Source organism: Malus sylvestris, chromosome 5 (assembly GCF_916048215.2).
Source record: "Malus sylvestris chromosome 5, drMalSylv7.2, whole genome shotgun sequence".
Lineage (NCBI taxonomy): Eukaryota > Viridiplantae > Streptophyta > Magnoliopsida > Rosales > Rosaceae > Malus > Malus sylvestris.
Window position 1 is genome coordinate 26,698,778 of NC_062264.1, and position 18,470 is coordinate 26,717,247.

An 18,470-nucleotide genomic window follows, 5' to 3' on the forward strand; every position below is an offset into this window, starting at 1 on the left:
AACTCAAACTAGGGTTTGATGTCTTCATATTAAGAAACAGAAAGTAGAGGAAAACAATAGAGGTAGAGATTCTCCCTAAGAATCTTTACAACAGTATCTGAAAACATTGAAATTGATTCGCGAATCTTGAAATGCAACCTTCTCTTCTTATACCTCAGCCTTCTCTTCTGATGTTTTATTATTTTAATTTGGAGAAATCAATTCTTAGTTTGAGTTTAACCCATCTCTCATTTGTTGGAGTATACCCGAAAAGCAATTGACGTGGCAACACGTAATTGGTTATTCGTGGCAACCCAATGTCTAGTCATCAACGAAAAAGGCAAATGAGAAAATTCGTCAATCGAGCACGTGGCCTAATAGCGGATTAGGAAAATTCGTTGTTGATTAGGATGAGTCCAAGGAATACCTTGAATTGTAGGAACAATATTGCAAATAAGTTCCAATCCTAAGATACGTACCCTACGAATCTTAAGTCTTAAACTATGTTCCTAGCCATAGGATGATTGATAGGACTATTGAACGTCTGCAAATTCCGGTTTATGTCGTATTTAGTAGTAAGTCTCAGACTAAGCATGTGGTGACATGGAATAGACATAAAGGCGACTATAAGATTGTGTTCACTGAACATTGACCAACCATAGAAGTGCATAATTGGAAGGTTACCTACTTGTCAATTGTATCACAATTATGAGTTGTGGATGCAACTAGTTCTTATACCTGAGGCATCATTAGTTATCTCATGTTAGTAAATGTGATATTTGGCCTCACCTTGAAGCTCTTAAACGATAACAGACCCTTTAGTGTGAGAATCATGATCATATGCATTAATATGAAATATGTGAATGCACAACAAGGAATCTACCACCTTTTATGTAATCATGAAGGAAGATATTGTTGAAGCCCCTCAACGATCTATCTCCATAAATCTTTGGTCAAAACAACGTACATGATTCTATGTAGAGTTTGACAATAGTTCCATACTCTATAATATATGGTCGGAATATAGTAGACTAAGGAACATAATTGCATTGTAACATAACTAAGGTTCTAAATATTTGTTGTATAAATTCAAACATATTTTAACTAATCTAGGTAGTCGATAATCACCGCTATATGTTACTATTCGGTTTGTGGATATTCCTACAAGGTTGAATTAGAATGATTTCTAATTATGTAAAATTAGATTATTAAATTAACCAAATTATCCACTGCCAACTTTAGTGCAAAGTTACAAGGTCACACACAATATCATGATATTGAAAGATAAAATTGGTGAAGGCTGAATTTAATGTATTTTTTTTTATATTATATGTTTTATTTTATATTTGATTAATTGGTTGGAACTTCGATTTGTCATTAGTTGTTTGAACTAAAATAAAATAAGGACTCATTCTAAAAGAAATACCGGATTAATTCAATAAATAAAATATGAGAGAAACGGCCCAATGCTCAGTTGCAAAGGGCGGTGCGGCAAGCCCAAGAAAAGGTCTGCTAGGGCTTACGCGCACATGTGGTGTTTAGGAAGAGCGCATATGGTAAAGTGGAACACGAATGAATAATACATATGGTAAAGTGAGATAATATAGAATAAAATATTAAAAATGAATCTCATATTGATAAGAGTAAGGACATTGCATGTGCTTATAAATAGTTAGGCTAGTCCTCATATTGTCAACTGGTTTTATGGTGGAACCTCAACTTCTTCATGGTATCAGAGCAGGTTGTCTCACGTGTGAAGCTCAATTGCCATACGTGCTCCACGTCACCTGAGTTGTGTTGTCCACGTATTAGGCTTAAAAATTCATCACACGTGAGGGAACGTGTTGAGAATGAATTCCATATTGATGAGAGGAGGGACCTTGCATGTGCTTATAAATAGTTGGGTTACTCCTAATAGATTATAAGTTCAATATATGTACATGATGGTCAAGAACTTTTTATACAAATGAAGAAAAGCCGCTAGATCATAATATTAAACGATTTTTTATATAATTTTAAAATAGCATTTTGAAAAACCCTACTCATGAATCCATGTAAAAAAAAAAAAAAAAACAGAAGGGTATATCACTAGAGTGAAGTGTTGATTTAGTTCCTGAATTATCACGTCAGTGAAAATTAGGTTCCTGAATTATTTTTTTGGTAAAATAAGTCTCTAAATTCATTAGAATATGCTAATTTCATCCTTACTACTCTATTCAAAGCTATTTTATCCAATTTTTCGTCAACTTAAGCCAATTGACACACTTTAGAGTGTAATACCGTCATTTTCTCGCCTATAAGCCTTTAACATTTCATATAAGTTGCGAATCTAACGTCTAATTTACTCTCTGAAGTTAACTTACATTATTTCTTATGAAAACTACCAATTTACCCTCTAAAGTTAACTTCATATATTATTTATTTATGAAAAACTACCAATTCACCCTGCAATATGTATCACATGCAAGTAAATCAACTTAAATTGATAGAAAATTGAATATAGTAGTTTCGAATATAATATTAAGATGTAATTGATAGATTTTTATAATTTAAAGACTGATTTTTCAAAACAAAATTGTTTAAGAACTTAATTTTTTACTTGGGTGATAATTTAAAGATTAAATTAGCAGCACAACCATATAGTGATTCACTAGGGTCGGGTTTTGCTTCGAAAGTCGTTTCAATTCATCCAAATAAAAGGGGGAGAGCGTGTACCCGGGCCTCTCCATCACTCTCAACTCTCAACTCTCAAGAAACACAATCGCCGGAGGACGACGGCGATCGGGACTTGCCCTTGATTTTGACGAAGGCCCACTACTCCTTCCAAGTAGCAGAGCTCGATAGCAGTTTCGGGTAAGTCTCAGTTGCCCACTACATATAATTTTGCTTCAATTTGTTCATCTTCCTCCAGATTTCTCTGCATTTTTTTTTGAAGCCCAATGATTTAAAAATCAAATTTATGTGTAAATTGATCAGTGTGGGTGTGGACACCCAATTAGTTGCAGGCTTTCCGCTTCCTAAAGGCTAACGCATCTTTCTTTTAACTACCCAACTGCTTGTTTTCACCAAATTTACAGTTTCTTCTCTGTGCTGTGAAATAGTTTGCGGGTTGGTGTTAACTGGTAAAGATTTTACTTTTCCTGTTTTAGTAACTGTAATGTTAATGATGTTGGTTGAAGGCAATTTCAAAGTTTGGGACTGTTTATAGAGTGTTTTGAAGTTTCCTGATCGCTGGGGGGGAAAAAAAAAAACCATGCTTAAGAGTAAATTGATTAAATTCTGACAAAAAATGGTTGATTTTATAATTTTACATGTGTGTGTGTATATATATCCAGCTTTAATACCGCATCCGTGCACTGACAGTTGAAAACTAGCTTGAATTCTAATTGGAGCTGTTATTGACACTAAAAATTTCACAATGCACTCCCACCTAGTGAAAGAAAATAATAGAGTGAGCCAGGGAGGAGTGCTAATAACAATTCCCAACTTCTAAATACGTTAAGGTTGCAAATTCAGGCCAGTGGGGCCTTTTACAGCCAATATAAATTTTACTATGCAATCGTGGCATTTTTCTACTGAATAAAGCTAAAGACTTTCTTGTAAGAATTTTTTTAGTGATGGAAAACTTTTGCAATGTCCGGATGAGTCTGGTCATGATGATGGCGGTGAGGATTATCATTTAATTTTGGTGAAACTGCACTGATCGTAGCAGAATACAGTGCTTTAGTTTTAGTTTGAAGTTTTGAACCTTGTTTTGTGTGAGTTACCTGCCGTGTTTAACCATAGACTTTGCTGGAACCATTTCTGACTCTTTTTCTTCCTTCTTGATTACAGATAAATTTCGAAGTTACATGAGTGGCATCAGACAAAGGACCCTCGGGGGTGGGGGTCAGCATGTTCTGGACTATCTAAAACGAATGCAGGCAGACAATCCTACTTTCTTTTACGCAGTTCAGGGTGATAGTGATCACTCTAGTGGTAATATATTTTGGGTGGACGCAACAGCCAGGTTGAACCATACATATTTTGGAGATGCCGTTATATTTGACACTTCGTACAGGACAAACCGCTATAGGGTACCGTTTGCCTCATTCTCTGGATTTAATCATCATGGCCAGCCGGTGTTGTTTGGCTGTGCGTTAATTCTCAATGAGTCTGAGTCTTCCTTCATATGGCTATTTCAAACTTGGCTTCATGCAATGGCTGGACGCCTCCCTGTCTCTTTCACCACTGATCCAGATAGGCACATGCAAGTTGCAGTTGCGCAAGTTTTTCCTCAAACCCGCCATCGCTTCTGTAAGTGGGCCATATTTAAAGAAACGCAAGAGAAGCTGGATCAGTTGTATCATTCTCATCCTACTTTCGAAACTGAATTTAAGAAGTGCATCAATGAGAGCGAGACAATTGATGAGTTTGAGTCACATTGGCAATCATTGCTTGGAAGGTACTACATCATGGATAATGAGTGGCTTCAGTCCATGTACAATGCTAGGCAACAGTGGGTCCCAGTTTACATGAAGGACACCTTTTTTGGAGAGTTTGCTGTAAATGTGGGAAGTGAAAGGTTAGCCTTGTTTTTTGATGGGTTTGTGAATGCATCCACTACCATGCAGGTTTTGCTTAAGCAGTATGAGAAAGCTTTAGTTAGTTGGCATGAGATGGAACTAAAAGCAGATTATGACACTACTAATACTATGCCAGCTCTTAAGACACCGTCTCCTATGGAAAAACAAGCTGCAAACCTCTATACGAGGAGAGTATTTAAGAAGTTCCAGGAGGAGTTGGTTGAGACCATGGCAAATCCTGCAACCAAAATTAATGACTCAGGAACTGTTGCCACCTATCGAGTGGCCAAATTTGGGGAAGACCACAAGGCACATGCTGTTAGCTTCAGTTCCTTTGAGATGAAAGCTAGTTGTAGTTGTCAAATGTTTGAATATTCGGGTATAATCTGTAGGCACATACTAGCAGTTTTTAGAGCAAAGAATGTTCTAACACTTCCTCCTCAATATGTATTGAAGCGATGGACAAGAAATGCCAAGAGTGGAGCTGGTGGAGCTATGCTGGATGAACGTGCTTCTGAATCACCAAGGAATTCTCGAGAATCGGTAACAGTTGGGTATAACAATTTACGTCAGGAAGCAATCAAATATGTAGAAGAGGGAGCAAAATCTATCCACATATACAATGTAGCGATGAATGCTCTACAGGAAGCTGCTAAGAAAGTTGCTGCTACAAAGAATAAAGGTTCTGGAGCTACACAGGGTAGTTCCCTGGCCAATGGAGGTAGCCAAGAAATTCATGCGACTGAAGCAAATGAAATGGCAGGGTATCAACCAACGGTAAATCTTGCACTTCAAAATCTGGTCTGTGCTAATATTGACATTAACCATTGTTGTTGTTGGTGGTGTTGTTCTGGTTATAATTATTGTTTTTTACGAGAATATCTTCCTCCCTCTCACACACACTGGGGTCATTTGGGAAGTTTCCGAACATGGAATAGAATAATGTTAAGTGTAAAATCTTGTATTGCCTCTCAGGATTCTGGAAATTGTGGATATATTTTCTGAATTATTTGCTTATTCAGTAGTGTAGGTGCATGTAGGTATTGAACTCTACAAATCAAGAAATAATGCATCTTTGCGTGTTCCCTGGTTACAAACTTCCAAACGTGGCAGTTCATCATGTTGATTCATGTCTGTAGCCAGAGAGGCCCAGATTTGAATTATGATACTTAGAATCTGATCATGACATATATGCTGCTTGTGTTTTCAGTATGATAGTGATATACCACGCCATTATTTCTGTTTACTAGTTATTTTCATCAGGATGAAAAGGAAAAGAAAATCCGCGAATTGTCTGCTGAGTTGGAGAACACCAACCAACGCTGTGAAGTTTATCGAGCAAATCTGCTTGCTGTTCTACGAGATATGGAAGAGCAGAAGATGAAGCTTTCAGTGAAGGTTCAAAGTGCTAGGCTAAGTATGAAGGAGTGACTGCTATTTGCAGGTGAAGCCCCGCCATTCTGTCTTCCCTTCTCAAGACCCTGCTGGTTCGACCACTGTCATCTTTTGATCATCCGGCCTGCCAGGCGTCACTTGGAGGGAGCGGGAAGATGGATTTAGAGGCCGGTTGCCCTCGGGTGTGGGCAGTATTTGCATCTGAAACTCTCTTACTCGTGCACCCTAGAATTGTTTGAGAATTGTTGAGATTTTGTTGGATGGACCGTGCACCGAAGATCTGCCATTAGCTGCGGGAAAAGATCATTCATTAACATCTTAGCCACGGGTTAGCATCCTCTAATGTCAATGCCAGGAAGCTGTAACATTAGGTCTTAACCGTCTTTAGTCATTTGTGACAGATATTAGTTAATTTGTGACAAATTCTTGCTTTATTTTGATTTGGGATAATTAATAATCCACTTTAAATTGAACTTTGAAACCCTTTTTCTTTTTGTACTGTTTTCAATTTAAACCTTCCACAATAGTAGAGGGACGAACAAACAAAGGGAGAAATTAAAGTTGAAAAACGAATAAAGATAATTTGGAATAAAAAAAATGAAAGTGAAAGGTGGGAAGGATAGAAGCAAGGCTTCCACAACACAAGAATAATTTCCGTACACTACTGCCTTTAGTTAGCAAGTGGCGACGTTTGAGTTTGAGTCCATTGCTTCCTTGTTAACCCTTCCATTCGAGTAGCGAATTATTCTGATTTCTGACTTCCTTTTGTTTACTAACAATTATAATAAAAAATAAAATAAAAAGTATGTTAGTCTCATATCATTAGTGTTTGAAATTTCTTCGACACGGTCGATATTTCCATGTTAAAAATGAAAAAATCAGAGAAAGATATGGAAAGGAGGGTGAAGTCTAAACTTCACTTCATATTGAAGAAACTCTTGAATTTCAACTAAAATTGATAGATTTCGTCGTTATTTTCGATATATAGGTTAAATATCGTAGAAACTCTTATATTTCGTCTAAACCAGTGTTTGACATTACCAAAAGTTTCATTTTAAATTTTCATCATTTTCATGGAAAGCAACCGATATCGATTATATTGATATATCCATCGATATTTTCATAAATTTGCATATCGATATTTTAAACATTGCATGTTAATACCTATAAATATTCTAGCACTAGGTGCTGCGAGGCATATTACATTGGATTTTGAACATTGAAAATGAAATTTGAGTTTGATAACTTTTGTAAATGCTTACTTAATTATAAGTGAGAAATTTTAGGTTTGCATATCGAAAATAACGAGCTTAGCTTCAACTTTTACAAGGATGTTCACAAGACCCGTAACTATGGAAATCACAGTGACCACGCCACCTGTGACAGTTGTTCTACTTGTCCACATTTCTTCTGCTTCTTTTTGCTTTGTCTTTATAAAGATAAAAATAAAGAAGCTTCCATAGAAATCCATGCTTCTGCTTCTTTTGAAGTTTCTGAAAGAAAGAGCATTCCTTGATACTCTAGGATGATTAAGTGAAAAACCATTTACAAGTTTCCTATTCTCAAGCACCAATATTTAAATCTTTAAGATGAAGATAAATCACAGTTTGACGTGTGTGCATATTTTGTCTTTTAACCGTTTTAACAAACTACTTTATATATGTGTCAGACTGTGATTTATTGATAAAGAGAAATGACTCTTTACATATAAGGAGTGGATGAGTGTTCTTATAATAATATTGTTAGGGTTTTAAGTCAATAATCTCCATTACTAGGAATGCTAATCTTAATCCAATAATTTAGGCAATAGCCAAAAACAGCATCCTTCCACAGAACCAGATTCCAAAAGGAATGCTTTCTTTGATCCCTCCCTCTAAGTCCGAACTCACCCTAATTATTTGATCAAGGTGACCAATTTGTTATTCTCCACTTGTGAAATTTAAGCAAAGAATCTTTACCTTAGCCACAAAACTGTTGAAAACCCCCCTTTTTTAATCTCCATATAACTATATAAGCATCCCTAACTTAGAAACTTGAGATTTACCAAGAAAATTTGGAGAAAAAAAAAATGAAGATTGACAAGGAAATCTCTCACCCCATCCACCTAAAACACAAGCTAAAGATCGAATACACTGAGATCCCGTTCCACTGCGACGGGTGCAAAGAAGCCGGAATTGGCCTCAAATACAAGTGCCAGCAATGTGAATTTGATTTGCACAAGGCATGCGCTGTGGCTTCTCCAACCATCACCCATCCCTTCTACAACAAATGTGAGTTTCAGTTTCTTTACAGCCCACCGGGCGCTGCAAGGAGAGTGTGTGATGCGTGTAGGAAGGATGTTCTAGGGTTTGTGTACCACTGCAGGAGGTGTGGTTTTGATCTGCACCCTTGTTGCGCAAACCTCCCACAAGTCCTGGATGACGGGGAGCGCAACTTTTACTTGTACCTCAAGTTATCGAGCGCTTGTCATCAGTGTGGAGGCAAGGGGCATGGTTGGTGTTATAGGTCAGAATGCAAGACGTATAATCTTCATGTGTCATGTGTGAAGGAGCTGCTTGTGGAGAGCTGGCAAGCCAAGTATCTCAATGTGGACAAGAACAAGGTTAGGAAAATGCAGACGAGGATCCCGAGCCTGAAGGGGACGCTGAAAAGCCACCACGGCGGAGGGAGAGGTGGGAAGGTCAGAAAGTGTTGCGAGATAGCTGGTGGCGCTGTTCGCGTCATTGTCTCTGCCATACTCGGAGATCCTACTGCCCTAATAGGCGCCGCTGTTGGCGGTTTCATATCCAAGTAGAAAAGTGCAGAAAATGGAAAACAAGTACATGTTTAGTATGTCACGTAACATGTTATATCTGTTCGTCATGTTGTTCTGTTTTACTTATTACTTTGTTACATGTTAAGTTTACGTACTGTGTGAATGATTAGGACTGTGCCCTCCAAATCTGCATATTTCATTATCTGTAAAAAATAAAAACGTATGTTTAGATTTGAATTGTTTTTATCTTTACACAAGCGACATTCTATATTAAATTCGTCTAAATTAGGATAGAGATTAAACATAAGTGCAGAAGAGAGAGCATGCCGCTCTAGCCAACTTGATTAATTTCAGGTCTGCAAATTGTCTTTTCTTAGTCCAATATATTAACGTCCGGAACTAAAAAAGGGAGCTTGAAAAGTTTGGAAGGACTCCTACATTCAAGTGACAATAGTGATATTAGGGGAGCATGAATCAAACACAAAACTTCGAATTGAGAGATGAATATTTTTAACACTTTAAATTACACGTCTGATCTTGTTTTTTTTTTTAACATTGTTAAAATCTAGAAAAACTTGCTCATTCGGACCGTGTTGAATGCCAAATTTTCCCTTATTTCAGAATATTAAACCTCGTTAATTTGCCTTTGAAATTCCTGACGCCTTCTGCAATGACCTCTTCTGGTTCTAGTTCGAGAGGAAACGGCACTCAATGTTGCTCAGAAGTTTCCTATAAACACAAAAGAAGACCAAAAACGTTTTGGGCTTTTAGGGATTTGATTGATTAATATTTCCTGCAGAAAAGATTGACCTTTTTAAGACATTATAATGTTCTGGAATTTTGACTTCTGAAAAGTATCTGTTCTAACTCGTTTACGTTCAGCGACCAAATCCGTTCGGTTTAATTCCTGGTAATTAAGATCTAAAATATCGATATTATTTTGATATTTTTATTGAAATTTCTGTGTTTTTGGACTATCGATATTTTAGACTTTGATAGAAATTCTATGTGGTACTAAGTCACGCATGTATCTTACTATGCAATGTATAAAGTGTAAAATATTATACTAATTCATTATATATAAATGATTATGGTGTGTTTAAACTTCTTTCATTAATTACTACATATTTTCTACACTCACAATATTTGTCAGCTCGCTATATAATCAACTTAAATCAGTTAAATCCATCATACAATGCATTTCCTTCCAATTTTTTGTGATAAATTAATAGATAATTGATTAAATAAACATCATGCAAAGTTTCAATAAAAATTTCCAAGTTTTTCTTACAACTTTTGTGGTTTTTATTCAATTTTTATCAATATCGATAATATCCCGATATTTCCATCGAAATTTCTATGTTTTTGGACTACCGATATTTTCGATATCATCGATATTTTAGACTTTGCTGGTAACACAAGAAAAGGAAGAACATTGATAAATACGAACCACACAAATAGAAACATTGTACGATGAACATAAGGTCAAAGCCCCAGTTTAGATGGAAAATTGAAATTCCCTTTTCTTTAATTTTGGTAATTTCCTATCAGATTCCTTGGTCAACAAATGTATGTATATATATATGTGTATACACACACACACATACATGCTACAATATACAGAAGTAGAAAGCAAAGAAAAAAGAAGCTTACTTTGATCATCTTCTGCACATAACGTGCATCTGTTTCCTCTCGGCTTTCGTTAGCTCAATCTTCCTGTTACCTCGCCCGATTTGTAAATCAAAATCGACGAGAAAATGAGGTGCTCGAAAAGAATGTTAATCACCTTCCTAGCTGCCTCTTTTGCCATAATGCTGCATTATGCTGCCATAGGCGCCGCAGCAGCGGAAGGAGCTAAGCCGAAAGATTTCCCTTTTCTTATATTTGATGAAAAAACTGACCAAAATACCTTCCACTTTACACAACATTCTTCAATTGATAAGGGGGCGCTTCAGTTAACCCCAGACAGCTTGAACCCGCAAGACTCCAAAGAAAACAAGTCTGGTCGGATTATGTACCAGAGACCTTACAGACTATGGCTTTCTGACATTGTTGTTGCCTCCTTCAACTCAACTTTCCTCATCAACGTCTACCGCGAGAAAGACTGGGACGCTGGTGAGGGGTTAGCTTTTCTTATAGCTTCGGATATCCATGTACCTGAACAGAGTCAAGGGCAGTGGCTAGGCCTCACGAATTCCAGCACCGATGGTAAAACCACAAACCACTTCGTTGCTGTTGAATTCGACACGGAGAAGCAAGATTTCGATCCTGATGACAACCACATTGGACTCAACATCAACTCTGTAAAATCAAACAAGACTGTTTCTCTCAAGCCTTTGGGCATTGAGATATCGCCAGAGACACCCACCAACTACAGTGTTTGGGTGGATTACAATGGTAGGTCCAAAGTCCTCGAAGTCTACATGGCTAAAGACTCTCTAACCAACCCGGCAACAAAGCCTCAGACACCACTTCTAAGGGAGACAATAAACTTGAGGGAGTATCTCAAAAAGGAGTCCTACTTCGGATTTGCTGGTTCCACGGGCACCTCAGCAGTTCAGCTAAACTGCGTTTTGAAATGGGATCTGAAGGTGGAGGAATTTCACCCTAGAAAAGATTTGACTTGGTTGAAAATTGCTGTCGGGGTTGGTGTCCCAGTAACGAGTTTGCTACTAGTCTCTGCAGTTTGGCTGGGAGTCGGATATTCAAACAAAAGGAAAAGAACCAGGATTGAGGAGTCCAATGTTCTCGGGAAACTGAAGAGGTTGCCAGGGATGCCTAGGGAGTTCAAGTACAAGGAGCTCAAAGAGGCTACCAATAATTTCCATGAGAGCATGAGACTGGGGCAAGGCGGATTTGGCATTGTTTACAGAGGATCTCTGCGTGATAAAGATCATGCAAATACCAACTCCTCAGCAGAAATTGCTGTCAAGAAATTCTCTCGGGACAACATCAAAGGCAAAGACGATTTCATGGCTGAGCTCACCATAATTCACCGCCTTCGCCACAAACATCTTGTCCGATTAGTGGGTATGTAATTTTCAAGTTTTAACTACCTTTCCTCATTTTTTTGTTGCATATGCAGCTCAATCAATGATTCAATATGAATGAAAACCATGTTCTAATACAAGTATTGCCATACAGGATGGTGCTATGAGAAAGGGAAACTTCTTTTAGTCTACGATTTCATGCCAAATGGCAGCGTTGATAAACACCTCTACGAAGCTTCCAGCCAGAATACACTGAATTGGAAACACCGATGCAAGATCCTAGCTGGTGTGGCATCAGCATTGCATTACCTGCAAAATGAGTACGACCAAAAAGTGGTGCACCGTGACCTCAAGGCCAGCAACATCATGCTTGACTCAGACTTCAATGCCCGCCTGGGAGACTTTGGCCTTGCCCGAGCCTTGGATCAAGAGAGGAACTCATATGCTGAACTAGAACTAGCTGGAGTCCCAGGCACCATGGGCTATGTTGCTCCAGAGTGCTTCCACACAGGGAAGGCTACTCCAGAATCTGATGTGTTCGGTTTTGGGGCAGTGGTGCTTGAAATTGTATGTGGTAGAAGTCCTGGGATTAAGATTCTTCATGAACACCAGCAGTATTCGCTGATCGATTGGGTGTGGATGTTGCATCGAGAAGGGCGTATTGAAGAAGCAGTAGATGAGCGGCTCAAAAACGATTATGTGTTTGATGAAGCAATTAAGCTTCTACTTCTCGGGTTGGCATGTTCACATCCGATTGCCAGTGAGAGGCCTCAAACACAGGCGGTTTGCCAGATCATATCTGGAACCATGCCGGCCCCTAGTGTACCTCCATTCAAGCCCGCTTTCACGTGGTCTTCCATGGCTACTGCCTACAGCAGCACTGAGACCGTGAGTACACTTTCTAACATCATTCTTTCTAGCATTACAGTGTCTTCCTCAATCACGGAAGAACATTGAATGTAACAGCATTGCAATGGCTTCAGCTCATCCCTAGACTAGTTTTTAAAGTCCTAGGAAGGCAAGGTTAACCAGCCATAGCAAGTGTTCTTACTGTATATAGCATCCTCTTGCATTAAGATTGGAGGATTTTTAAATAAGAATACCTCGTAAGATTCTGTTTAACGAGCCTGCTAATTGTGCTAAGAATTTTTTCAATATTCTATTTAACAAGCCTGCTAATTGTGCTAGATTTTACATAAGTCCATTGGTTAGAATACCTCATGATATTCTGTTTAAAGAGCCTTGTAATTGTGCTAACAATTTTTTAAAGATTCTAACTGAAATCAATAAAATTACAGCATCAATTGTTCCTTCAGAACCTAAACTCTCTCAATTAATCTCATCAATAGTGTTATACCCGGGAGATTAGGTAATTTTCAGCCAAAGCTGCAAAAAAAATGTTGTTAACCGAGGACCGGCCTAATGTTGTAGCTTTCGGTTCCTAAACGAAGAAATGAAAAAACATATGAAGTTCTAACAGATGGCACTTGATAGAAGAAAGACTATATATTGAACCATATTTAAGTTCAATTCACCTAATATATTGAAAATGCAATGCCAAACTAAGCTACAACACAAGAAAACGAAAATCAAAGGATAGAAAAATCAAACTCTAGTACCTTGAGGCTATTCTTCAAACCAAACCAAACTTCGTTACGAACTTGTTTTGATTACAGTTCAGCATTTCACTCAAGCTACAATCAGTTGTAGTCTGTTTCAAAAGCTTGTGTCGCCGCTCCACTCTTTTCTTCAAACCATGGCGGAAGAAGTCAGGATAATCAGCGACTTCATTAATTCGTCTCCCCATTACCTCTACCAAGTACCTGATTCTCGGCTCTAAAGAGTTGTGGATGCTTTTGATCAGAATGCGTGGATAACCAGACACCAAAGCCGTTATCTGGCCATCTTCAAATCCACTTCTCTTTAAATATTCGAAATTGGGTCTCAGAATCTTGTCCACGTCTCTACATAACACTTCTGGAAAGTTCATTACCACTGTCTGAAGACCCTGCTCTGTGAGGCCTACTGATTTCAAAAACTCTGCTGTAGGGCGCAATCTTTTGTCAATGCTATAACCCATGATAAACGGATTCTTTACCAGTACTTTTCCAATCATCCCTTCTCTGGAAAGGCCAAGATTAGCAAGAAATTTTACAATTTCAGACAGCTTTGCTTCAATGCTGTAGCTGATGAGCCTCGGATTGAGCAAAATCATTTTTCCAAGTTGCTTTTGGGGAATTCCCAGTGCCTCAAAGAAGCCCAAAAGCGGACAAAGCTTCTCTTCCACACTGTGGGACAGAATGTGTGGGAATTTGGCAATGGAAGACGCAACTTCATGCGGTTTGGCACCAAGCGTGGTAAGGCACTCAACCGTAGGAATGAGCTTCTCATGGAGAGCCAAAGTAAGTATCTTGGGGCACTTTGAAACAACAAAGGGCAGCTTTCTCTCCTGAATGCCAATACTCTTCAAATAAGCCCAATTCTCGGAGGATCTTTCTGCTTGCGCATTCTGGAGACTCGCACTTTTTGAGCATATCCTGAATGCTCTTATCATCAAAATCTTTATCCCGGAAGAACCACATGATACCAGAACTACCATTTTGGGTAGTGCTGGTTTCCATTATCCCCCTAAAACATATGAAACACATCAAGCCCAAGCTACATTTACAGGTTCATATAAACCCAGAAAACCTAATGTTGTAGTGAAATAAGTAAAAATCAACATTCAATAGTGGGTCTGGCTACAGTACGAACACTAACTCAATACGAACACCTGAAAATATCATCGTCATGGCCCGGTGTGTAGCACCACTTCAAGTTCAAGGGTATACTACACCATCTGATTGGTCTAATACACCGTCTGATGGATCATTTTATAGGTGTTCGTACTTAATACGTGTTTATAATGTAAATAAACCGCATTAAGCAAAGGACCATGATGAAAATAAACAAATTCAGTGGATGGGAAGTCATAGAAACTAACAAACTAAACACTGCCATAGAATAATACTATCAAATTATTAATGCACAGACACGGGTTAGGCCAGTTGGCCAGGACAGTGTGCCCGCGGTCTGGCACTCAGAGTTCGAAACCCCTGTACCATAGAATTCAATCAAACAAGCATTCTTTCTCGGCTGAATTTAGCAAATATATACATATATATACACACACATACAGTGAGAGTCACATACATAGCTATGATTCAATCAGTTTCAGCAAAAGGGAATAGCAAAAGAGAGACACTTTGCAGTTATTCCGGCAGCCACCGATAATTCACAGGCAGCGGCAGTGAGGAATTAACAAGGAGAAAGCCAAAGCCTTATTTGTTGGTTTTACCTCTCTCCCCCCATTTCAAGCAGTGGAGAAATGAAATTCCTCATTTACCCTCGATGTATTCTAAAATAACAAATATATCCTCGCTAGCACAGTCTCTCTCGGTTCGAATTAAAACCCCCAAAACCACTCTCTCTTAAACCCTAACCAGAAACTCAAAAGATCGTAACTTTATCGATCAGAAATCTCTGTGGGGCCATGCCATCGTTTCAGGATCGGGTTTCCAAGCACATATTTGCTGCAGTTTCTAATCCATTTCGCCAATCAACGAGCTTGTCGACGAAGCTGCATCGTTTTAGCACCACCGCCGATCGTGGCGGTGAAATGGAAGCAGCATCAGAGCAACAGCCGCCGGATCCCATACCCAATAGGCCCTTGAGAGGCCAAAGACTATCAAATCCCCAAACTTCCAATCTCCAATTCCTCAACAAAAACTCACCCATTTCAGAGAGAAGGAGAGAGAGCCCTTCTTCTCCGCCATTGCAGGACAGCAGCTTTCTTGAAAAGCTGAAGCTGGGACTCGACAAGTCGAAGAGGGAGGAGCCGCAGGAAGTTCCCGAGCCGCCGCAGCCGCCGGAAGAAGCGGACCAGATATTCAAGAAGATGAAGGAGACGGGTCTGATTCCGAATGCGGTGGCAATGCTTGACGGGCTATGCAAAGATGGTCTGGTCCAGGAGGCCATGAAGCTTTTTGGGTCGATGCGCGAAAAGGGTACGATTCCTGAGGTTGTTATATACACTGCTGTGGTTGATGGCTTTTGCAAAGCACAGAAGTTCGAAGATGCTAGGAGGATTTTCAGGAAGATGCAGAGCAATGGGATTGTTCCTAATGCTTTTAGTTACACTGTGTTGATACAAGGGTTGTATAGAGCTAATAACTTGGAGGATGCTGCTGAATTTTGTAGCGAAATGCTGGAAGCCGGTCACTCGCCCAATGTAGCTACTTTTGTCGGGTTGATTGATGCGGTTTGTAAGGAAAAGGATATGGAAGAAGCTGAGAGTGTTATTGGGAAGTTGAAGCAGAAGGGGTATATGGTTAATGAGAAGGCTGTTAAAGAGTTTTTGGACAAAAAGGCACCATTTTCGCCGAGGGTTTGGGAAGCTATCTTTGGGAAGAATAAGTCACAGAGAATGTTCTGAATTCTCTTTGTTATTAGAAGCAAAAGAAATTGTAAGTTTTGCTGTTCTGCTGTTGATCATTTTAGATTGAGTTTCATTGACTTTGTTAAAAGTGTGTTGCCCCATTGTATGAGGGGCGGCATGAGACCCTTGGAAATTCCCTCTGTCGATAATGATCCCGATTCCTTGGGCTTTATATGGTTTTCTAGGTTCTGTTAGCATAAATGTTTTTTATTTTATTGTATTTTCTTACAGTTTACATTTGCCATGGTAATTATCATGGCACGTCCCATTAGTTAAACACTACTTCTTTCAGCGCAGAGTAGGATATTATGGGATTCTTCTTGCCGACGGAACAATAGGGCCGGAGTCAGGAGATGGCGGTGCTAGTGCTAGTTGTGTGTTCACACATTGTGATAGAGGTAGTACATGTGGGTAATGCCTAGAGGAGAAGACAAAGATTGCGACAGCAGTAGTAAGTTTATATCAGTAGCAGAGCAACAATAGCAGTAACACATTTCTGGGTTAGAGTTAGGAATTAGGTAAATCGATGACTTGAAGATTAGCTTCCATGGAGTGGAGGTAGTGAAGCTAAGGGTGTGACTAAGGTCGTGATCGTGGAATTGGTAGCGCTCCTAGTTGACTTACCTTCATGAATGGCTGTGATCTCCATATTCTGAATGGGTGAAACATAAAACTGACCTGTTGAATTTGCTACGTTATTTGAAGCATTGTGAAGATTGACACGGTTCTGCATAGGTGTCTAGAGGATAGTTCCCCTCTGTAAAGGCTACAGCTTTTGATAAGTGATCCTAATAAATTGGTGCAGTTTTCTCGTTTGTGATAGAGTTGCAACGGTACAGGGTGGTAGACTTTTTTTTTTAAATTTGTGGAAGCTCGATCGTAGATGGACATACAAAGTTCTACTGACTCTCATTTACTTGTGTGGTATTTTTTTTCAATCTGTCAAAACAAAGATTGTTCCTTTGTGACCGAAAAGTCACGGGTTCAAGTCATGGAAATAGCTTTTTTGCAAAGTAAGGGTAAGGTTTCGTACGATGACACCCACCCCGGCAATCATCGCAAAGCTGGGAGCTTTGTTGGCTTGGGATTGTCAATTTATCTGAGTGCAAGATACATTTTCCTACGGGGCAGTTAAAACTTATGTCAGGAAGCTCGATAGTGAACCGTGATACTATGGTTTGTAAACATTGGAAAGTTCTGGATAATTTCCGAGTGATATAGTATGTTGGTATCTATTTGTTGCCGTGTATCAAACTAAATGTTGGTATCCATTTTCGGTAAGTTGGTTATTGTACAAGTATGTAGCTAAGCAATTAAGGGTGGGCATAGGCCGGCCGGCCGGGCTGGGCTGGGCCTAATTATGAAGTAACCGGATCCTATCCGCTTTAAACTCTTAAGGGGACGGGGCATGGGCCGGTTTTGGACGGGTTCACGAGTCCAACTCTTTTTTTTTTCTCCTTTCAAAAATACATTTTTATCAAATGGAGCTGCAGCTGCTGCACCGCAGTGCACAACAGCAGCACAGATTACACTTACACTAATATGAGTATTGAAGGCTTGAAGCAGAGATTGTGCACAACACGGATTAATATAATCCCAAACCCATTTGCCCACTCCTAAAGCAATATTCTTTAGAAGAAAAAAAATTACTTTTAATGTATCGAAAATGTCAGCCAAAGGGGGCTTTGAGGGGGAACGAAAGGTGCAGTCGCACAGAGCCCCGAATTTGAAGGGCCCCGAAAAAATTGTCATCTAAATCTATTATTTATATGTAATAATGTTCTATATTTAAAAATTACTTTTATTATGTAATAACATTCTATATTTAAAAATTGTTTTTGTTAGCACTTTAAAATTTCATTGTGCACTCCTTATAAGAGTATTGTTTTCCTTTCTAACACCTTAAAAATGGTTTTTTTCAATTTTATTATAAATAATGTTATATATTCAAGTGAAACTTTAAGTTTGATTTTTTTAAGTTTTTTTTTCCTTGTTTGGTTGTTTAAGATTGTACTGCTTTTGATTATTTAGTGAACGTTATATTTGTAGCTCTTTTTACTTATTATTAATGACATTTGTAAACATGCAACCAGTGAGTCCTAAACTTTGTTTTGATTTAAGTGATTGTTTTCTAGCGTTATACATTGTCCTACCTTTTTTTAAAACTATCTTAAGGAGGAGCCCTTTCATAAAATTCGTACAGGGCTTCCAAAATCTCAGAGACAGCCTTGTCAGCATGGCATCTTACAAATTAATTATGTAATATCATGTGAGAAAGCATGAGAATGCATAATAGATCTTGTTTTAGG

The 18,470-nt window shown here is 38.7% G+C and overlaps 5 protein-coding genes and 1 pseudogene across 7 annotated transcripts in view; 4 read left to right on the forward strand and 2 right to left on the reverse strand.

Annotated features, from left to right (window-relative positions):
* The window catches only part of LOC126621406 (uncharacterized), a 92,393-nt gene that overhangs the window by 56,741 nt on the left and 17,182 nt on the right, over positions 1–18,470 (reverse strand). The window lies entirely within an intron of this gene.
* On the forward strand, positions 2,645–6,420 carry LOC126621382 (protein FAR1-RELATED SEQUENCE 9-like). The gene is made up of 3 exons (XM_050289872.1): positions 2,645–2,832; positions 3,814–5,321; positions 5,808–6,420. The coding sequence occupies exons 2-3, from the start codon at positions 3,831–3,833 to the stop codon at positions 5,973–5,975; spliced, it is 1,659 nt and encodes a 552-aa protein (XP_050145829.1). The 5' UTR covers positions 2,645–2,832; positions 3,814–3,830; the 3' UTR covers positions 5,976–6,420.
* On the forward strand, positions 7,873–8,931 carry LOC126621401 (uncharacterized). Its single transcript, XM_050289908.1, has one exon. The coding sequence runs from the start codon at positions 8,008–8,010 to the stop codon at positions 8,731–8,733; it is 726 nt and encodes a 241-aa protein (XP_050145865.1). The 5' UTR covers positions 7,873–8,007; the 3' UTR covers positions 8,734–8,931.
* LOC126621378 (probable L-type lectin-domain containing receptor kinase S.5) lies at positions 10,218–12,806 on the forward strand. Its single transcript, XM_050289869.1, has 2 exons — positions 10,218–11,724; positions 11,839–12,806. Exons 1-2 carry the CDS (start codon positions 10,452–10,454, stop codon positions 12,639–12,641), a joined length of 2,076 nt encoding a protein of 691 aa, XP_050145826.1. The 5' UTR covers positions 10,218–10,451; the 3' UTR covers positions 12,642–12,806.
* LOC126621394 (transcription termination factor MTERF6, chloroplastic/mitochondrial-like) overlaps positions 13,172–18,470 on the reverse strand; it is a 35,738-nt pseudogene continuing 30,439 nt past the window's right edge.
* Positions 15,077–18,470, forward strand: part of LOC126621396 (pentatricopeptide repeat-containing protein At4g38150-like) — a 35,372-nt gene continuing 31,978 nt past the window's right edge. Inside the window, exons 1-2 of one of the 3 annotated variants that reach the window (XR_007622901.1) lie at positions 15,077–16,189; positions 16,454–16,679. Coding sequence is in view for 2 of the 3 variants with exons in the window: in XM_050289903.1 (XP_050145860.1) it covers positions 15,217–16,158 (942 nt within the window). In the remaining variant the exon portion in view is untranslated. Of the gene's footprint in view, positions 16,190–16,453; positions 17,194–18,470 lie in introns of those variants that run through there. The other 2 variants (XM_050289903.1, XM_050289904.1) reach the window with 2 other exon arrangements.